This window comes from Panthera uncia (genome assembly GCF_023721935.1).
Source record: "Panthera uncia isolate 11264 chromosome B3 unlocalized genomic scaffold, Puncia_PCG_1.0 HiC_scaffold_1, whole genome shotgun sequence".
In the NCBI taxonomy this organism is placed as follows: domain Eukaryota; kingdom Metazoa; phylum Chordata; class Mammalia; order Carnivora; family Felidae; genus Panthera; species Panthera uncia.
This window is the reverse complement of record NW_026057582.1, coordinates 21,388,375-21,411,383: the sequence shown is the minus strand read 5'-3', so window position 1 is coordinate 21,411,383 and position 23,009 is coordinate 21,388,375. Positions and strand designations below refer to the sequence as shown.

Here is a 23,009-nt window from a genome sequence, read left to right as displayed (position 1 = left end):
ATGTGTGTGTGTGTGTGTTTAAGACTATTGTATCTTTAAGATCATTCTCCAGTTTAGACTCAGGAGATATCTTTTCTCTGCATTAGTACCCAATGTCAAGACTCAACAATACAGTTTTAACAACTGAAAGGGATTTAGTTTTTCACAATCCAGTCATAAGCATTCAGTTGCAGACCTGTGTCTTATCTACATCCAACCCTCACCACCTGGCACAAGGCCTGCCACATACTAGATGCTCAATACATAGCAATGGAATACAGTCAATAATTCTTGAAACTCTGTCCTAAGGTAAATGCTCCATTTATCTGAATGCCTGAGAACATATATATCTAGAACATCATGAACAGAATCAGTGAAGAAATATTTAAGCAGAACAAGATAAACTTTACATTCCAATATATGAAATTTGAACCACTATTTCTTAAATGTAAATAGGTAAATATAAAACATGTTAACACAATCTTCTGACTAGAATTTTAATTACAGAAAAGTTGGAATGTTTTGCATTATCTCCACAGCAACTACACCCTGGCAAGAGATACAGTAAATATGTGTGAACACTGGACACACTAAAACCAAAACATGACATAAGAACTAAATTGCAGCAGTTGTCAAGATTGTAGGCTTAAATTCAGCAACTTAATTTAGCACATTTAATCATAAACACCTAACTTCTATCTTATTTCCTTGATTTTAAGAATTACTAGAAAGGTAAAAAAAAAAAAAAAAAACTGTGTGTGTGTGTGTGTGTGTGTGTGTGTACAAAATATAGGAATTTTGCAAAATACAAAAAAGAGGAAAAGATCAGTAAAGCGTTAAGGAAGGTTTATGAAGCATTTTATGATATCCTACCCAATGGTAGCACCTTCCTCACAGATGCTAGTAACCCTTATCAAGTACAGGATTCATTTGGCCCAGTTTACGCTGTCTTCTACTATCAGTATTTCAATGGTCATCTTTATTTACATTTGACTTCTATCACACTCAATTGCAAATCCTTTTTGGAAGCAGGTAGAAGAAAAATATTCTGTCTTCTATATTTAGTTGACTTTTGCCACAAAAGTAGTGACTCTCTAAAAGTCCCTCATATTCTACCCAATTCCTGTGTACAGCAGATACTCAAAATAAATTCACACACATCTACTGAAAGGAAAGTGGTAAGCCTGCTAGGGATGTTCCAAGGTTACCAACCTTCTTAAGATTCCATCTCTACAAGTGCAAAAATGAGCATAATAGTATCTATTTCACAAAATTACCATGAGCATTAAAAGTGCCTATCATATAGCGTGCACTTAACTATTACAGGTTTTATTTTGAGCCTCAGTTTCCTCATAGGTTAAAAGGGATCAATAAAATCCAACCCAGAGTTGTGAGAACTGAATAAGGACACATATGTAAATAAACTAGCATAAATGCCTGACGTATAGCACGTCCTCAATAAACCAGAATTCCTTTCTTTGCTACCTTGCCTCTAAACTATTTCAAGACCCAGAAGAAACTTAAACATCTAATGTAGTAGAATGTTAACAGTTGGTTCAAAGAATAAAAATCCATCATTTTAATAAACTAACATTTTATTCTGGCACCAATACAATTTACCTATGAAAGACTACAATTAGCATTTATTAATACATAAAACGTATCCTAAGAAGAAATCCTAGAAGAAATTTGAATTCGTCTTTAAAATGAGCATTCGTTCATATTTTTACCTTTTCTTCTAGCTGGTCCTTCAAACTCTGATATTTTAGCTTCAGTTTTTTGTTCTCCTGTTCATTCTGGGTTAATTCCTCTGTCAGCCTGTCACACTGTGATTTCAACTTCTCTAGCTGACAACGATGGACTTTAGCCGTATTCTTATCTTCTATGCTTTCTGCCTGAGAAAAAGAGAAGAAAAGAGAAAGTCCACTGGCCACAGGCAAATTGTACACCAAAAAAGTACACATTTGATCAGTGGGCAAAAACTTCAAGATTTTGCTCTACGCAGCTGTCCAGAAACATACACACAAAGGAAATGCCCTTTGCGTTTATTCAATCACTCCTCAGCGCTCGCAGAGCACTTCCTCAGTGAAAGGTACCACACTAGGCGCGGAGATAACGAATATGAAGAGTAGAGGCATCAGATGCAGCTATCCGTTCCACAACAACGAATGAGGAGTGTTAATAAAGGCAGAAGCAGATACTGTGACAGCCCAGGGAGGGGACACCAACTCTGCTGAGGGCTTATGACAGAAGCGCCCCAAAAGGAAATACTAAGACACAGTACTGACTGATCAGTTTCTTCATCTACGATCCTGGGTTTTGTGAAAGAATTATGTATTTTCAGTACCACAAAATTACCGAACCACCCTTGAGGCTAAAAGGATTATGAATCATGGCAGCCAAGCAACTACAAATAATTTAACGTGAAAAGGAGTTTGCCAGTGATTGTTTCAGTACCAACAGCATAAGAAAGTACCTGGTATTTGCTCTTTTTTTTTTTTTTGGAATAAGCCAGAATCAAGTTTCAGAAAAAGTGAGAAATAATCTATTCCATGTATGGGATTCAATAAAGATTTGTCAGGCACGTGAAACTTAAGATACCATTTTAAGTGTTATTTTAAATAAACATTTAACATTTTAAATGAATTTAAAAATAACAACAACGTACACACTTGCTATACGTCAGGCACTGCACTACTCTCAGACCTCTCTGCATAGTTTTCCCTCATTTGGTCCTCACAGGAACCCGACCAGGGAGGTACTACTTTTACTGCCTCCTTTTTTGAAGCTGATGCCCAGAGACACTCATAACTTGGCCCAGGATATGTAATGAGTAACTGCAGAGCCAGGATGTGAACCCAAGAGTTCTCTCTAATGTCCATGCTTTCAACTACTCTGCTGCACTGCCTTTAAAAAGGTAAATTTGTCATTTTTAAAAAAACCAGCTGCATACACTTGTCATTGTTAACTGGTCATACCTACCAGTTACCAACAGGCTGTAAGCAACTACCTATGATCTGCTTAAAATATATTAACTCCTAAAATATATGTTTCTTTTCTTTTTACAAGTGTATTATACATGTGTAATCAGGGATGTAGGAATTAGATCATTGGAATCAATGTCCTGAAAGGAAGTTTTGTCAGCTTTCGACAAAATCTATAGTATATTCACCTCACAAAATTCACCTAAGACTAGATGCCATTTTAAATTAACAAAAGAATTGATTTTTAATGAGGAATCCTGTTTTCACAACCCAAAAATAAAACCACAAAATAAAGTTTCTCATCAGGAAAATTGCTCAATTATGATTTTAGGTTTCAAGAGAACGCTCTGCCTTTTCTTTATGATCAGTGAAACTCTTAGGTATACAAGGTTCCCCCTAAAGCCAACGGCAAGCTGGAGCTGGCTCAGGGAGCCTTAAGAACCAGCTGTGCCCATCTCTTCGCGACACTGTCCCTCTTCGGTGATATCTTCTTTCACAGTCTGAAATCAAATGATGTATTTATATAACACTAAACCCGACAAATCCTGTAAATCAGTGTTTCCCCCTGTACTCCCTGAGAGCCTATTTTGAAATATTTACCAGCACACTAATGCCTAAATTTGACTAAGAACGTACTTCTTGTTGCGGTTTTATTATTACATTTACACCTCACTCTAAGGTTTACAAAGTAATACCACAAAAACCCTGTGATAAAGACATTACTAGTCCCATTTTATTGATGAGGTGCAAAAAGGTTAAGTAACTTGACTGAGGTCAAAAAGCCAGCAAGTAGCAAAAGAGTTCAAATCCTTGGTCTTTTGATTCCATAAAAAGGCTCTACCAAAATTTTTGTTGAAATCATAATGAGGTGATAACACAATATCCTTCAAATATTAATAGTAAATAGAGTATTTCATTAAAATATTTTACATTTAAATTTTAAAAAAGCATAAGGGTAGTTCTAGATGGGGAAAATATATATTGTGAGAAAAAATATGGGTAACGTATAGGCATTTGTTAGACTCAGAAAACTAATAAAGGTGAAGCCAAAAGCCAAAGAAATATAACATTTATAGAGCTACTTGTCCAAAGTCCTCCTGTACATAATTCAGTATGCTAAATCACCTATGATGACCATTATTAACTCCTTTTAATTAACATAAATAAGTAAAAAGTATAGAATTATGTAAATGAAATAGCAGGAGGCAAGGGTTGTTCCTGATAGGCAACTCATTAACTTTAAAATGAAAGTGCTGGGGGGCGCCTGGGGGGCTCAGTTTGTTAAGTGCAGAACTCTTGATTTGGGCTCAGGTCATGATCTCATGGTTCCTGGCACTTAGCCCTGTGTGGGGCCCTGTGCTAACAGCCCAGAGCCTGCTTGGGATTTTCTTTCTCTCTTTCTCTCACTCTCAAAATAAGTAAACATTAAAAAAATAATAATAAAATAAAATAAAATAAAATAAAAATAAAAAGTGCTGGGCTTTCACAATCTCTGGTTCTCTTTTTAAGCTCTTATGCTGCTTTTGTACTACATTAAAGAGTGGTTAAAACACCCCTCCTATATCTGTTTTTCGAATTTAAAAAATGCCTAAAAATTTCAGAATATCTACAGCATATTTCTAAATTACATATTCTTTACATAAAGGTAATTTCTTACAGCTTTACTGTCATCTCACCACACATGAACACAAAGCACTTCCTAAAGAAAGGATGGGGAAAACCACCCAGTCTCCTGTTGAATACTATGCACTCTGTTTTGATCCAACCCCCTCACAATTCCTCAGCGACCTTCTCCACCAATCTCTGACAAATGGAATATGTTTTTAGTTCTTCTTTTTAACCTGTCCGCCACATTGGACACTCTTGACTATACCTTTCCTGAAATGCCCTGCCTAGGTTTCCTTTTTTTTTTTTTTTTTTTAAGACACATTTATTCAGCATCATGATCAGACTATTACATTTAGCAATCAACAGCATGGGTGCAAAAAACCATCTATATTAAAACCCTTTGTTTGAATGCTTTACACTTTCCATAGAACAGAAACTAAAATAACCTGTCATACAATTAGGTTTCCAAGATACCATTCTCTTCTGGTTCCCTCCTGTCTCTCATATAATCCTTTATTCTTATTTGCTAGAACCTCTTTCTTAGTACTTCCCTTACAGATTGGTGTTCTAGAGTTTAATTCTCTTCTCCCTACACGATCTCATCCAAATCCCATGATTTCAACTACCACCAATGGGTTACTGGATCCCAAATATTTAACTTTAATCCCAATTTCCTCCTTAATGTCTAACCCATTATGCACTGAAAACTGTTCTACCTAGACTTTCATGGTTAGGCTTCAGGTCCTTTCCACCTAAACTCAACATGCTAAAAAACTGGATTTGTCACTGTTCTCTCCAAATCTGTTCTGTGTTATCTACCTTGACAAACAGCTTCATTATCCACCTAGTCACCCAAGTCTATACCTAGTCATCATCAATTCTAAACCTTTTCCAGTATAGCAGTGTAGTTGAGAACATAGGCACTTGACTACCTAAGTTCAAACCCGGTCGCCACTAGTCTCCAAATGTAACACACTGAGCTATTAACTTCCTATGTTTTAATTTCCTCATTAGAGAAAAAAATACCAAACAATCTGCAGGGATGACATGAGTATTAAATGGTTAACCCATGTAAGTTTCTTACAATGACTAGCACAAACTGAGTAGTAAAACAAACAAACAAACACAAGTCTGCTGGTATTATTATTATTGTCAAGAGCCAATCAATCAACATATGACACATATTTTATTTTCTTTAAGATTAGCTCTTCTCCATAACTCTGATTCTACTTTTATGTCCTCATCAACTCTGACAGACTATTATGCCATACTTCATCAATATTAAGACATATTTTCTCACATTTTACCATCTCTGTCTTGGGATGTTGTCTTGCAGCTGATAGTATATCATGTATTTTTTTTTCTTAGTAGATATAATGATGCATCTGACAACTGATGGTGTCTTAGGTTCAATGAAATATAGTAAAGCCCTCTTACCTATTCTTCCAGCCTCCATTCTGCTCTGCTCACCCCAATTAATAACCCCAAATCCACTACAGCCAGTAGGCTATATGGAATTGGGGAAGAATTCATAAAATAGCTGAAAGCGGGGCGCCTGGGTGGCGCAGTCGGTTAAGCGTCCGACTTCAGCCAGGTCACGATCTCGCGGTCCGTGAGTTCGAGCCCCGCATCAGGCTCTGGGCTGATGGCTCGGAGCCTGGAGCCTGTTTCCGATTCTGTGTCTCCCTCTCTCTCTGCCCCTCCCCCGTTCATGCTCTGTCTCTCTCTGTCCCAAAAATAAATAAAAAACGTTGAAAAAAAAAAAAACTAAAAAAAAAATAAAAAATAAAAAAAAAAATAGCTGAAAGCATTTGACAAATGTCAGATAGTTCAATATAATTTCATCTTTCGTCATAAGCATTATTATGGTAGTTCTATTTCAAGGAATTTTGAAAAACTTATAATTAACCTTTGAAGACTTATCTGTTTATTTACCTATTCAACAGATATCTACAATGTTCCAGGAACTGTTCTAGGCACTGAAGATATGGCTGTAAACAAAATAGACTCAAATCTCAGTCCTCATGGACTTTTCATTCTAATAAAGGGAGAATAAAAAATAATATGGAATCTATATCATATGATAAGTACTATGGAAAAAAACTAAAGCAGGAAGGAGGGATAGATTTATCACACTCCTGACAATCATGTTATGAAATAACTCCCCTGCGTGGGGATAATGCTGATACCATTAGACCCTAGAAACATTTCCCCAAATGCCGGATCTCAATTAAGCATTTATCCAGGCAACTTTGATTTGGAAAAGGAGGGGTAAATCTCAAAAGCCTTGGGTTTACACAGCTCATAAGCGGATCCACTTTAGTTACCATGCTAATAAGGACTGTGGTTATAGCTTCTATGGCCTTGACAAGTCTTTGCCTTTTATATTTTGGGGAGGTCACAAATGTTGAATGAGGGCACGTTTCAGGTCCACGACTTACTGCCACCTCTGCCTTTCCTGAACTCCCAAAATAGCTAAACGTTCTTTTTAAAGGGTTTCAGTGCTCTGAAATAGGTGCTCCCAGGTGGCTGCTATAACTCATTTCAACCCGGCCGAACAGGCAAGAATAAGCCTCTTTACTGTTAGTTTTATCTTCCCTTCAGTGCTTAGGAATACAAAATGATCTCTAAAAGTTTACGCTTTATTAACTTCATGAGCCACCAGAAAAATTCCTTCAGTATCATCAGGATAATTCAGCACAGGTACCTTCAGTGTCCTAATATGATTCTCAGCCTCACTCTTTTCCTTCTTGAAGTGCTTCATCAGCTCCTGGATGTTCTGCTCGTGTTTAGTTTTCACACTCTGCAATGATGATGTGAGATCTTCCAGCTCCCTCTGGTGAACATCTCGTTCTAGCTTTAACTGTGTAACGATTGTAGCTGTTTCTTCATCTCTAGATTTCACCTGTGTCTTGAGGTCAGCAAGGGTCTTAAGCACCTCTTTCCTGGCTTTCTGTTCCTCAGCCAGTTTATTAGCGAGATCGGCCCGGATGGCACTCAAGTCCTTGACAGCCTCTTGCATCTCGAGAAGTTGAGCTTTGTCCTTGGCCTGGCCCTTTTTTAGCGCTGCGATTTCTTCTTCCAGGTGAGCTTTCTCAACTTTCACCTGGCTTTGAATCTTACTCTGCTTCTTCAATTCACTTTCCAGCCTATGGATAGTGTCCAGGGAATCCTTGACTTCTAGCTCAAGGTCAGCTTGATGAGCCTTAATATCACTTAGTTTCTGCTCCTTACAGTGAAGTTCCTCCTCTTGAAGGGCACGCTTGGTTAAGACGTCATTCAATTCCTTTCGAAGATTCTCTATCTGTTGTAACGCTGCATAAAGCTGGCTTTTCAATTCATCCTTTTCTTTTAGAATCTATCAGGTAAAAAAAAAAAAAAAATTCACTGTAAAGGTCATCATAGGGACTGTCAGAAAATAAAGTTTAATACACACAGAGAAGAAAAATTCATAAAATAAAATTTTGTATTTTTCCATTTTTTTAATGAAAAATAATTTTCAGGCTAGAAAAATACAATTACCCTGAAGTAGTGCCACATTGAAATATATGTTTCAGATTCTCATCACCAACACAGGTCAGTCCTTGATTATAAGTATTTAAATGTAGGATAAGATTCAGCAAAAGAATGGGGGGAAAAAAGACTCCTATTATAATTTACCAGAGGTTGAAATAATATAATGTTAATTAAAATAACAATTCTCTGCATTTTTAATTGCACAGTTTTTTTTTCAATAGCACACTTTTAAAAAGGAGAAACCTCAAAAAACATATGGAAGATAATATATGGAAGATATATGAAGATACAATCTAAGAAAGACATCAACCATCATTAATAAAGAAAGTTAGTGACAAGAAATACACCAGTATGCAACTGGGAGTCTTGAAGTCCCAAAAAGACAGAAATAAGATTAAGATTAGGATTAGGAGAGGTTGGGAAGGGACTCAAGAGAAAAGTCAAGGGACCGGATGTCCATCACCCTGCGCCAGCCAGCAGCTAAGGAAGCTGAAATCATTTCTCCCCATCAACCCCCAACACTGGCACTGAGAACAATCTCTGTCCCTACTTATGGGCACATGTCACAGCTTGATGACAGAAAAAAGAAAATTAAGATTCTCATTTCAGAATTAGAAATAATGACTAAAAACACAAATACTTACAAGGAAGTTTTACACTTTATGTTTTATACTTCAGTATGAAACAATTCATGATAAACTGCAATAAGGCAATCACTCCAAAAAAATAGTTTCCTCAAATCCTTGTCAGTTTTAGCAAAGGAGAAACAGAATGAAGCTAGCATGAGAAATAATGAAAGGAGGTGGTTATGCAATTGGGCTGTGACCAGAAAGAACTGAATATGATTCTCAGTCCAGCCATAAGTCATTCTTGGGCCTTAAGGAAATTATTTATCTTTATAAAGATAACAATAACACCTATATCATAGGGTTGGGATGAAGACTAGTAGAAAAGAGTTTGGTTGGACAGAAGGTTCAAGCTCAAGGAGAAGCCAGGATCTCAAGGAGGTATTTGTTCAAGACAGTGATCAACTCTGTGAAGAAGAGGTATAATTGAAAAAGCAAGGTCCCTGGATTGACAAGACTCAGGTCCACAGAGGAAAGAATTCACCTTGAAAGGCAGGAAAAATGACTAGAACTATAGGGTCTAAGGGTAGGTGTATTATTTTTCTATTTCAGTGTAACAAATTCCAACAAACTCAGTAGCTTAAAACAATACCCATTTATTATCTCTCTGTTTCCATAGATCCTAAGGCCAGGAGAGGTATTGTGCCCAGGGTTTCCTAAGGCTAAAATCAAGGTGTCAGCTGGCCTGGGCTCTTACTTGGAGGCTTTGGGGGGAGACTCCACTTTCAGGTTCATCCATGTTGTTGGAATAATTTAGTTCCATGCTCTCACCACTCTGGTCCCAGTTTTCTGGCTAGCTTTGGGCCAGGGGTTGCTCTGAGCTTCTAAGGCCACCCACACTCCTTGGCTCATGGACTCCTCAGACTGCAGCCAGTGACACCACAATGAATCTTTCTCTTGTTTCAAAGCCTTGGACTTCCCCTCCTCTCAACAGCCAGAAAAATGTCTATGCTCTTAAGGACTCTTGTGATTAGATTAGGCCCATCTGGATAATCTCCTTATCTTCAGGTCAACTGTGCCATATAACATAATCATGAGAGTGACAGCTCATCATGTTCACAGTGTCCAAAAATTAGGGTAACTCATTTCTGGGAGGTCACTCTGCTTACCATACTAGAGAAGACAGAAATGGACAGAATCAAGTCTTGGCTATAAGGACATGCAGGACGGGCCTGAGAACAAGGAGACGTGGCTTCAAGACAGTGATTAATGTGTGGAACACATAACAGACGCCCCTGGCCAGAAGTTAAGAGACTTCCATGCAGCTCTAACAATGAAAATTATATTTTCAAGACGAAGCTTTAGCAGGTAAAACATCTTGGAACACAAAAGACTATAATGTCTTCCTGAAGTTGGTTTAAACAGCAAAGGTATTTATTTTTCTCACATAACAGGAACATCACAGATGGAACAGTTCAAGAAGAGCCCTTCAAAACTCAGGCTCTGCCTCTCTACAGTTCTCCAGGTTTTGCCCTCTGCTTCAGTGTTCCAAGCAGCACATCACATGACAATGGGTGGCAGCCTTAGAGTGGACAGTCACAGACTATATTGGTCAAATTTTTAATTTCTTTGCCAATATAGTTACTAAAAACTAAGTAAGTTCTATTTTCTTTTTGTTAATTGCTTGGCTGGTAGCCACAGCCCAAGTTTTTGTCTAGACATGGTCTCTGAGTCTGAAAATGACCGTGTCTCAACTGCTACCTCAATATCCTGGACATTCCCAGGGGCCCTCAGTTGAATAAGCTTTATCTTGAGGGAATTCAAAACAATGGACTTGGATCCCCTTTGTCAGGCCAGGAATGCTTAAGGAGAAGCACTTGAAAGGGGCCTGAGAAATCAGGCTTGTTTTTTTATCCCATTTTTATTTCTAAGTTTCCTACCTCCCTCTCTTGCTTGGGCTAACTTCAGCATGCATAGATCATTTGGCTATTCCAATGCTAAAAAAACTCCAAATTACAGACTCTGTATATTTGGATTATAAATTGCAGATTTTCAATCTCTCTACCCCCAAAACATCTTGCTCTCTGCTTTTATTATTTATTTTTCTCTGCTTATATAGACAGGCAGGCTTCAACCTACACTTGTCTTTCTCTTGTGTGCCTCTTCTGAAGGCTGCAGTACGTTCACAGCACACGCCAACGTCCTCAAGTTTTCATTCTGGTCATTTAATACCCCACTCTGAGGCACAACATCACTAACCCAACATATGATTTCCAATGGTTCAACTAACTACTTCCAATAGCACAATTTGCCAACTTTCCATTTAGAAAGGTAGGCTCCTCCGGTCCCCACTTTATTCCCCACTTAGTCAATCCTACATTTTAGGCTCTTTTACTTAAAGCTCCTGGCTCCCAGAATTGATGTCTCATATCAGCTTGACTATCTTCAGCTGACGGTACAGAAACACTCCAGTTCAGGTTGACTTAAACTACAAGGCAATTTAATATCATTCCATGCAGAACGGCTCTAGACACGGTGCCAAAGTTCAGGTCCACCTCTCTGAACTTCTCTTGGCAATACCTTCCTGTGTGTGAGACTTCATTCTCAGGACCATTGCAAGACAGCCAGCTTCAGCCACTGCAGGTATCACAGCCAAATACAACAAAACCAGAGAAGGAGAAAATGTCTCTTAGGTATCTTCTTCAGGAGTGAGTTTACCGGAAGCTCCCCCAACAGATTTCATAACTCATTCTTCATTGATCGGAACAGGGCTGTGTGCTTGGTAACTGGCCTGCATTACTTTTTGAACGAAACGGACTGGGGCAGGGGGAGATGGGGATAATCAAGACCACTATAGGAGCCAACTGATATTTCTACGTAAATTGTGCTGGTACTATTCAGGAGTGGAAATGGAAAAAGTAAAGAGTTGGTTTGATTCCAGATTGACGATCAGTAAGACACGTGAGGTGGAAGAAGAAACTGAAGATGATGATGAGCATGTCATCAGAGTAGCTTTTCACGAAGTCCAGTTGACAGGAAAAAATAGATTCCAGGAAATGGCTGGTCAACCAGAGGAATGTGGAAAATCAAAATCAGATGTTAATGGTTAAAAAAGGAAAAGGGAATAAAAGAAATGTGTAAGATCAGAGATTGAAATTTTGGAACTGAAGATATGAACATAGAGAATTACAGATGAGGACAGAAATTAGCTGCTGAGCAACTTGAAGGTCACTGTAAAATGGGAAATTAGTGAAGCTTAAGGACACAGAGTTCAATGGGTTGCCAACTTGAACTTTGGAATCATCAAAGATGATAAGACTTGCATGTAATGAAACAGGTTGAGGGGAAGCCAGGTGTAAAAATCTTTGAGAAATGTGGAGGCATAATGGAAAATAAGCAGCAGTCAGGATCAATGAGAAGAGAATGTTCTAACCAAACAAACCCTGCTTCCAAAGATGAAAAGCTATAAGAGAAGATTGTGAAAGAAGGACTGAAAATGGCTGTGTGAAACCAGAAGAATGATACTGTCTAAAACCTTAATAAGAACAGGAACCAACTCCTCAAAAGCCTGACCACAAAGTACATGCAAGTTGTGTCTGTTTATTTGTTTGAATTAACTAAAAGGTAGACAGAAATTTTTCAAAGAAAAAAAAAGTTATTTTTCTGCATTTGAGGGTACATGCAGACAGACTGCTGGATTATTCTAATATATCAGTACATGAGCCTTTCTAAAATTGCATGTGATAGAAATGGTACATATTTAAAATGTACTTTATCACTGATCCTTCTTACTTTTCAACCTTTAAATTAAAAAACTCAGCTTTTAAAAGACAGTATATATTACATACACTCTTTTTCTCCTCAGCATGAAGGCAATACACAAAAGGAAAAGATGGCAATTTAAGATTCTTGAAGTCAAATATTATCAAGTAAAAAGCTCAATATTCAGGGCCAAACCAATTATTCTGCCAACTCAGCAAGAAAAACAAACAACCTAAAAAGTTATATAAATTTGGAAATATTCAGAAAAGCATACATTATGATCAGAATCCAAGTTCAACATTTTTTTCCTTTATCATTTTCAAAGCACATACAAGAACCAATAACTTCAAACAACACTTTAAAAAAGATGACAAAATACATAAAAAATAAAAAATATAAAGACACAAGAATCACAACTAATGATTAGTTTATTTGTATCTACAGAATTTTAGGTCTTCCAATATGTGTTCATCTACATATTCTTAAAGAACATCATGATTCCCTAATGTCAACATCCATGCCATTTTCTTTCAAGGAAAGTATACAATCTGATCTCCCTGGGTTTTTTTTTTTTTTTCTGCAATGCTTTGCTTTTTGTTTGGTATTTCATATCATTCAATAATGAAGTAGTTCTATAACAGAATATGTATCTGATAATCTTACCAAAATTCCAAAAATGTAAAAAAGAAAAAAAGAAATCAGTGCAATTTTTAGGAGAATAAAACCCTTTAGCCTTCTACTACATTTTTAAGTGGCAAATCTTAAAGCATAAAATAAATTATGCTGGAAAAAGAGAGAAGTAGACACAGAAGTATTTAGAAAACACAAAAAATTGCATCATTTAAGCATGGAAAATGGCTTAACAAAGTTACCTAGTAAGCAATTAATTTATTCTGTAAAACATAATGTGTTTTATTTGTAAATTAGTATTATTTTTATTTTAATACATACTTCCAAATATACCCTGGAGTCACTTTTTGAAAATAATTAATCCAAAAAAGAAAACAAAACAAAACAAAAAAGGAATAGGCTGTATAACTAATGCCTTAGGGTGGCTTTGTGATTTTATTAAGTATTAAATACTCCTTAGGGGTATTATTCACTAAGACATAAAAATATACATGCTTTTTTTCTGAAATTATTTACAGTGTATTTCCACATCATGGATTTACCGGACACTTGAATTTGCAGTGAAATATGTTACCCTTTCTTCTTTGATTAACCATTGCTCTAACTCCAACATGCTGCATTAATTTTTAAGGCTTTTAAAGTGAAAATTACAAAGCCTGCTGTGATAATTGTGATACTACCCTAACTGTGGCAATCACTTTAAAACTACTTCTTTGCTTATCATTAGCAATGCTAAGTGATAAAAATAATTATATCAGGAGCATTCTGGGAAATAACTGTTTAACAATTGTGAATATTCTAAAAAATTCCATCTAGAAAACTCTGCATTGTGGATTAGGATACCGTCTGATGACATGGACTCTTCTAAATTTCCTCTAATTAAGTAAAGTCCCCAGACACTTCTCAATCAGTCTACCCCTCTCACCCCCACCCCCCCTTCTTTCTAGCTGCCTCCCCTACAGTCATGCTCACTGAACCAGTTACCAGACCAGACTGACAACAGAATAATCAAGGTAGAGCAATTTCCTGGGATCAAATCAGTTCAGATTCAAGTCTGAAAGCTTTAGAACTGCTTTACCTCAGGGCAACCAGTCACCCAGTATGTGTCAGATAGGTTAAATTGAAAAGCCCTCCACAGTGAGCCCAAGGTGATCACTTCCTCCATCTTATATCTGAGACATTCGTATCTAAATGGTAAAGCATCTTCTCCATGCCAGCTCATCTGAAATAAGCATCTGTCACTCTTAAGGGCTGGCAATTGATTTTATAAATATAATTGCCCCACAGTTTGTTTTCTTTTGAAACAAAGTCAACTTATCCAAATGATTATTCTTCTGGAATGTTCAGAATTCTTGACAAGTGACAAATGACAAAGGAAAAATGATAAACCAAGAATACACATGGATAAAAGTCAACCCTGACTTTCCTGATCATATTATAAACATCTTGGTTTAATTCAACCCAAATATAGAGTTGAGAATCAACATAGGAGCATAAAATCCATTTAAACTAACTGATTATACAAGAGAAAAGATGATTCAAAATGCACACATGGATCAGGGAAATGCTTTTTGTTGCTATCAAAAAGGCACAAAAGCTGAGTTTTAAAGAGGCTTGCGACCTGATAACACTACTCAGTGAGACTGTGAACATCACTCATTTAACTAAACGCATTGTAGTTACTGCCAAAAAAATGGTCCAGTAGTAACTACCACATCTTTAAATGTCTGTTTCCAACTAATACTTAAATTGAAATACATAACAAGATGAGATTCTAAAATTCATGCACTGGGGGAGAAAGTCAAGTGATGTTATGGAAGATTTCACTACTCTTTTTCCATTTGAATATTAAAGAACAATTTCAACTCAGGGAACTAAAAGCTAAACTGGGAGATGGGGGAGGAGGTGGATCTCTTTTAAGGGCCAAACTCTAAAAATCTACAGAATGTTAAACTATGAAAAAGGCTTTAAGAAGCTAAAAAACTAAGTTCCTTTTTACCTTGAAATAGCCAAGACATAAAGACTCTCTATCAAGGACATCTTGATAGACTATATGAACAGCATGGCATTCAAGTGTTTGTTCAAAGGATGGATGAATGAATGGCTGGTCACAGCAAAAATCACCCATTAGGAATTTGGCTTTTATACCTGATTATTCTTGTCTGTCAGTTGCTCAAGAGTTTCAGACTGCTTCTCCAGTGCTCGCTCTATTTTCTTATGCTTAAGCTTCCACTGTCTAATGGACTCCTGAGCTTTCGTCTTCAGCTCTTCTCTCCTCTTCTCCGCTGCCTGTCTCAGGGCCTCTGACTGCTGGAACTCAAGAAGGTACTGCTCGGCCTGTTTGGTGGCATCCTCAGCATGGTGAGTCAGCTCTGAGATCTGAAGGTCAGCGCACTTATGTTTGGCCTCACAAGTCTCAAAGTGATTCTGGATCTCCTTAAGTTGATCCAACATCTGTAGTTGCTGCTTTTCCCTGTTCTCCAATTCACGTGTTAAATTCTGGGAATAAAGCATGTGAAATATTAGGAACATGTTCTTGTCAAAATTGGATGCATAACATATCATCAAACAAGAATCTCTAATGTCACTGAAGTGGGAATCATCTGTATTAAATTTCATTAGTAATCAGTCTAGAAAATATGAGTCCCCTTCTGTGTATTTTATAAGAACATTAGTTGGGAATAATTTTTTATAGGAATAGTTTCCTTTTTTACACTATTTCATTATCCAAAAAGGGAAGATATGTATTTTCCAATTGACTGTCACTGAGATAGAAGGCCTTGTTGATGAGAAAAACAATGTGCATTACTTTTGTAAAATCTCTTGCTTTGTCCAACTGGAAAAAAGATCAATAGTTTACAATTGTCAGACTATCATAGCAATCATACATAATATTTCACTTTCTGGCAGCACATAAAATGTTACAATAAAATAAAAATCTACAATAAAAATGTGCATTGATGATAGAAACATCAGTATAGATAATACTATACTTGAAAGTCTATTTAAAAGGCTCTCAAAGTGTTTATAGGTAGATTATTTCCAGCTAAGTCTAACATTACAAGTTGCTGAACTTATCTCAAGCTTATATGAATCACTGTGGGACAGATATTTAAACAAACTTAAATTTACTTGGAATACGTAATAATCAAGAAAAGCAAACCTGGACTCTTAAAATCTAGTTTCCCTAAAGCAGAAGTGGTCAACCATACATTTGGAAATTGCACTAAATCATCATGATTCATACCTATTTTTAATTTGAGAAGAATTGGTGAAGATCTATTTTTAACTTCAAAAATGAGAAGGCACTGCTTTTATATAACATTTTATACAAATAAAAGAATGTTTCCATCTTCAATCTTATAAAGCTTTGGAAAGGAGTGACAAATTCAGAAATAATGTATCCCATAAGCTGCTCCTCCTGAGCCTTACTTTCTAAATACTGGGGGTGACAAAGATAACCTGAAAAGACCATGTGTCCGGGGGACTAAGATGACACTAGGACAAACAATAAATATCATCTACATTGTTGTAAGGTGCCTACAAATGAAGACTGGAAATAGTTACCAGCTTCCTCTGACTCTAACAGTATAATGTTCAGTTCCAGATTCCATTATATTTGAACTGTGGCTCAAATAGTTAAATACAATTTCTCTCATGATTAAAGTCATGGTTTGACATTCTGGCAAAAAAATAAAAATAATGCCTTAAAATAAGCTTCATTTTCTGAGCAACAGGTTTGCATTTGCTCAGTTTGCTAAATTCAGTGCAGTCTGGAAGAGAGGAGTCATTCCTTTATCTACCCAACCAAAACAGTAAATTGAGAACTATGCACAAGTTTGTGTGGAAAATTGTAAAATAAAATCAGAAAACCATGATGCTGGCTGTTTACCCTTTGCCCTTATCTAAAAGTTTTACCATGAAGCTAGAAATCGACTTTATTAACAAGCAGTATTCATGTGATTTCTCCATCAGCAGAGAGAGGTACTAGTATTTTTTTTTTTTTTTTCCCCAACCAATGCTTCGGAGACTGGGTACCCTTCCTATGTGTTAGCACATAGTTTACTGAATGGTTAATAAGACCTGGCTTAATCTAAATTGGGGAGCTATTCACACTAACAACTAGATTACAAGAATAGATAATGCTAGATACCAAAATGATGGGTGGTTACTTGAAGAGGCCTATATCTTACAGCCTGGCTGGAGAGGGTTCTCTCTCAGGAGGTGACATAGGAGCTGAGATCTAAATGAGGAACCAGCAATAATAGTAATTATTATTATTATTACTACTATTGAAGTTTATTGAGCACTTGAGTTATACAAAGGACTAAGCAAATGCTTTATAAGAATGATCTCATTCAATCCCACTATTATTATCTTGATTTTAGTGATGAGTAACCAACACTTGGAACTTGTCCTAGGTCACATACCTAATATGTGAGGGAACAGGATTCAGACCCAGATTGTCTGACTCCAGAGGCCATGTTTCCAACTCTTTGCTAAGAGGACAGATTCTCAGATGACCCTAATTCCATGCCTCTTTGTCACCTACTCCCACAGTCCTATCTTAGCGAGTTATCTTTTTTCAGAACTGCCACCTTTGAAGTAAGAGGTATGTCCAAGTACTCCCTCTCCCCCCCACTACCCCATCCTCCCCTCCTTCCTACCCCTTAGGCCTTAGGCTTTATCTACCAATCTGCCCAGCTCCCTCACTCCTTTTCTTGTGATACATCTGCTCCTCATTGTCAGGAAGATGACCACGCCTTGATATTTCGTTTGCTGGCTTTAAATCCAAGTTCTTTGACCTAATTTCCTTAATTTTCACTTTAGCCACTCTGTTGTTCATGTTTCAAACTCCTATTTAAAACAAAACTTGAATGGCAAAATCGCCAGCTCTTGGGGAATTGACAAATTTCCTGTTTCCTATATCCAGTTACTGAGTCCTCTAAGGAAAATCACACAGGAGTATTAGTTGATGTGATGGCACATGGACAGGCAACTCCTCAACGCCCAGAAATTCTACTGCATGCCGCTTTCCAATCCACATGTGGCCCATCTAAAATGTCCTGTCTCACACCTACCATCTTTTCACTCACTCTTAGTATGTAACATAGCTCCTCCTTCAGAAATAAAACTGAGGCCATTCGGCAGGACATCACCCAAATTTCCTTAATGTATTATTGTAAAACTTACCAATGGCTAACCTGTCCTCCTCTCCAGCCTCTGAGGAAAAGGGATCCTTCTTAAATAAATTAGCCTATCTTTGTAATTTCCTTCCACTTCCATCAAGGGCTTCACTACAACAATTATGCCTTCTCTTCCTTGTATTGAACCTCTCTTTTCCTCTTGGATCATTATTCTCTACTATTCCCATCTTTAAAAATCACAGTAATTTTTTTTTTTTACTGAAACAAATTGAAGATGATACAAACAAATGGAAAGGTATTCCATGTTCATGGATTGGTCCCTACTACCCAAAGCAATCTACCCTTTTAATGCAATCCCAATCAAAATACCAAAAACATTTTTCACGGAGCTAGAAAAAATAATCCTAAAATTTGTATGGAACCATAAAAGACTCCAAATAGCCAAAGCAATCTTGGAAAAAAAGAACAAAGCTGGAGGTATCACAATCCCAGATTTCAGTATACTACAAAGCTATAGTTATCATAGCAGTATGGTACTGGCACAGAAATAGACACAAAGATCAATCGCTTCTCAGCCTTTTGGCTAAGATCAAGTGTAGACACAAAGATCAGTGTGAATCAAGAATCCATAAATAAACCCATGCTTTTAAGGTCAATTAATCTATGAAAAAGAAGGCAAGAATATACAATAGGAAAAGTCAGTCTCTTTAACAAACAATGCTGGAAATACTACACAGCTACATGCAAAAGAATGAACCTGGACCATTTTCTTACACCATACCTAAAAATAATCTCAAAATAGATTACAGACCTAAACATGAGACCTGAAACCATAAAACTCCTAAAAGAAAACATAGGCAGTAATTTATTTGACAATGGCCATAGAAACAATTTTTCTAAATATGTCCTTTGGCAAGGAAAACAAAAGCAAAATTAAATTATTGGAACGGCACCTAAATAAAAAGCTTTTGTACAGTAAAGGAAACTATCAAGAAAACAAAAAGGCAACCTACCAAGATGTAGAAGATATTTAAAAATGATATATCATATAAGAAGTTTATATCCAAACTACATGAAGAACTTACACAACTCAATACCAAAAAAAACCAATAATCCAAATAAAAAATAGAGAACCTGAACAGATCTTTTTCCAAAGAAGACTTACAGATGGCCAACATACACATAAAAAATGCTCAACATCATTAATCATCAGAGAAATGCAAGTTAAAACCATATTGAGATATCACTTTATACCTGTTAGAATGGTTAAAATCAAAAACACAAGAAATTACAAGTGTTGGTGAGGATGTGGGGGGGCGGGGTGGGAAAGGAACCTCCATGCACTGTTGGAGGGAATGCAAACTAGAACAGCTACTGTGGGGAAACAATATAGAGGTTCCTCAAAAAATTACAACTAGAATTACCATCTGATCAGTAATTCCACTACTCGGCATTTACCTAAAGAAAATGAAAACACTGATCCAAAGAGATGCATGTACCCCTATGTTTACTGCAGCATTATTCACAATAGCCAAGATATGGAAGCAACCCAAGTATCCACTCATAGATGAATGGATAAAGAGGTGATACACACACACACACACACACACACACACACACACACACACCACTGGAATACTATTCCAATGTAAAAAATAATAAAATCTTGCCATTTGCAACAACATGGATGGACCTAGAAGGTATAAAGGTAAGTGAAATAAGTCAGAGAAAGACAAATATCATATTATTTCACTCATGTGAAATTTAAGAAACAAATGCACAAATAAAAAAGAGACAAAAATAGATAGACTCTTCAATAGAAAAAATAGACTCTTAAACAGAAAAAAAAAATTAACTAGCTGTTGTCACAGAAGAGGGGATGGGGTTATATCTTGATGAGCCCTGAAAGATGTGTGAAATTGTTAAGTCATTGTGTTGTATAGCTGAAACTAATGTAGCACAGTGTGTTAATTATACTTGAATAAGAAAATAAAATCACAATATTATTTTTTAATGAAACAAACAAAACCTTTATCAATCCAACATGATCTAACCAGCACTCTACACTCTTCTATTAAGCCAAACTCCTAGAAAGAGCAGTCCACACCTGATACTCCACAATTTTATTCCTAATTCCTTTCTCCATTCATTGGATCTCGGTTCCATCCCTACCATACAATTAAAAGAACTCTCATCAAGATGCCCAAAGATCACCTATAGCCAAACACAACGAACTCTTTAACAATCTATCCTAGTTTCCTGTGTGACACTGTCAATTGCCCCTTCTGATTTTTACGTCTCTCTTCTTCCCTGACTTTCATATACCGCTCTTTACTAGTTCTTTTTCTTCCTGTTCTTTAATAATCTCCTTTCCTGGGTCTCTTCTACATTTAGCCTTTAAATACAGATAATGCTATAGGGTTCTAGTATTAAGCACCATCCTATCTATAAAATATCTCTAATAAGTAAGTATGTAGACAGAAATATAAGTGATTTCTAGTTCAGGAGCCAGACTGATAAACTCCAGGCCTTTAAATACCTAACTACATAATGACAGGCTACATTTGGGAATCCCACAGACATCTTAATTTTAGTATGTCAAAAAAAACTGGATTTATTTGATGCCCAACTCCTAACAAAAAGGTGGTCCTGCTAATAAAATGGCAGTAAAGACTTTCTCTGCTGAGAGAGTATAGAAATGGGAATGGAATTGTATATTTAAATAGTGAGAAAGTCTGAAATAACTGCTATAGGAAAAGAAGAGAAAATGAACAAGAGATAAATGTTTAGAAGCTAACAAACAGAAATAAGGTCACAGTGAGCCTCAAATTTATAATGGACTCAAGTATACAAATTTTTCAAATTTCTCCAGCAAGCTTTTGAACTCAGGAGGAAAATTAGTTCAACACTATTTATTCTTCTGCAATTACAGAACAAGAATAGGCACATGATTAATATACGTAAGCCCAGAGCTTCAGCACATAAATTCCTTTGTTCTCACATTTTAAAAATTATACACTTTCATATTAACATATTACATACAATATTTCACTGAGAAGAGTATTTGAAAACATCACGGTATTGATTGGGTATGTTAGTATAAATAAACAGAAAAGGATGAGGTTCTAATCCTGAGGAATTGTAGTTCTCACTACTGATGGGAAAGTAGGTTTGAATTTGAACTGGATGAACACTGCCTCTAACTGCCCTGAGTCTGGAAACTGTTGCTACTGATTTGCTCCCAACAGTCTATCTGTGTTATTCTTCAGGTAAAACCTGTCATAGAATTCCTTCCTATATTCATTCCTTGGTAAGTTCTACTCAGCCACTGTTTTGACTGTTTTTTTTTTTAATCCCTCTTCCTCAAATAACCAATCACAATTATCTAGTTGTAATATACATTTCTCCCCCAACAATCAAGAGATTATATTACAGAACCCTCATAACAATCCTTGGCACACACACATATACATAGAGCACACAAGTAAACAAACACATCATTAACCCACAAATAAATGTTTTTGTATACTAAATATTAGTATCTTCCTATGTACTACATGAAATGCTAAATGAAAAGCAATTTTATTTATTCCATTAGAATGATTTTCAATTCTGTTAATACTATCATACATTCCTGGAAGCCTCTTCTATCCTAAAGAACTTTTTACAATTAAATTATATGAAATTATCTCAGCCACTAGAGCAGGGTGGTTAAATTTCATATCACTTAATCAAGTCTATTATTTATTTATCACTACATAAGTACTGTCAAAGACAAACGTAATCCAAAAACATAGAAATGTTCTTTTTCCCAAGAATTCCTTCCAGTTTTTTGGTAGAGAAGACTTTTTGGTTCCTAAAGGGAACCATTTAGGTTCTGTAGCTGGTCCTGAGAATTAAACCAACATAAGACGGATTAGCAGAAGAAAAGCACACAAATTTTATTTAATATTTATACATATACCTAAGAGCCTTTGTTGGAAACATGAAGACCCAAAAAAGTGGTTAGGACCAAGAGCTTCTAAGCCTTTTTTAATTCATTTGAATTTATAAATTCTAATTTATGACAAGAAAAAGGAAAAGGGATCTAATGAGCTTCTAGGGGGCAGTAAACTGTGGACAAGTGACTAGGAAATACATGGTGGAAACTAATGGAAGATCAGGGTTATTTTAGGTTTGTCTGTTCAGATCCATTTTGGAATCAGCTCCCAGTTTCCAATGATAAAAAATGTTCTTCTCTTCCTGGTAGAGGGAGGGTATCTTCCTCAGGGGATTCTTGAGGTATCTACCTCAGGGTATCTTCTTTTTAGGTAGAAAAAGAGCTCAGAGTACTCTTCCTGCATCTACTATTTCTCAAGTGCCTCCAGCTCAAAGTAATCAATATACCAAAGTGATATGTTGGGGTGGTATGTCCTGATCCCTTTCACAGTACGTTACCAAAGGTTTATAAAGCTTAAAAGCTCCAACTTAATCTAAAACATACATTTAATGTCTTTTTCTGTTTCTCTTTCTTCAGGTAGGAAAACATGTTAATGAGTAGTTGTGTTGAGGGTCTCAGGTTTGGCGAGAATTGAAGGAGTCACTGGATTCAGTATATAGTCGTACTTATGCTAAGATTTATGAGAGTGAAAATATACACGGCAAAATCAGCAAAGAGAAAACAATGTGGGGCATAAACCAGTGGAGACCAGGCACAGGCTTCCAAGAGTCCTGTCTCAGTAGTCACACAGGGTGTACTCAATTCTTCTAGCAGTGAATTCCGACATGTATGAAGTACTATCTACCAAGGAAGCTCACTAGAGACTCAGTTCCCCAAG

At 36.5% G+C, this 23,009-nt stretch overlaps 1 protein-coding gene across 6 annotated transcripts in view; it reads right to left on the bottom strand.

Annotated features, from left to right (window-relative positions):
• Positions 1-23,009, bottom strand: part of CEP128 (centrosomal protein 128) — a 385,312-nt gene that overhangs the window by 250,733 nt on the left and 111,570 nt on the right. For all 6 annotated transcript variants that reach the window (XR_007453647.1, XM_049612400.1, XM_049612398.1 and 3 more), the window contains 3 exons: positions 15,194-15,544; positions 7,279-7,929; positions 1,710-1,874 (listed from right to left, as the gene is read on the bottom strand). Coding sequence is in view for 5 of the 6 variants with exons in the window: in XM_049612400.1 (XP_049468357.1) it covers positions 1,710-1,874; positions 7,279-7,929; positions 15,194-15,544 (1,167 nt within the window). In the remaining variant the exon portion in view is untranslated. The remainder of the gene's footprint in view (positions 1-1,709; positions 1,875-7,278; positions 7,930-15,193; positions 15,545-23,009) is intronic.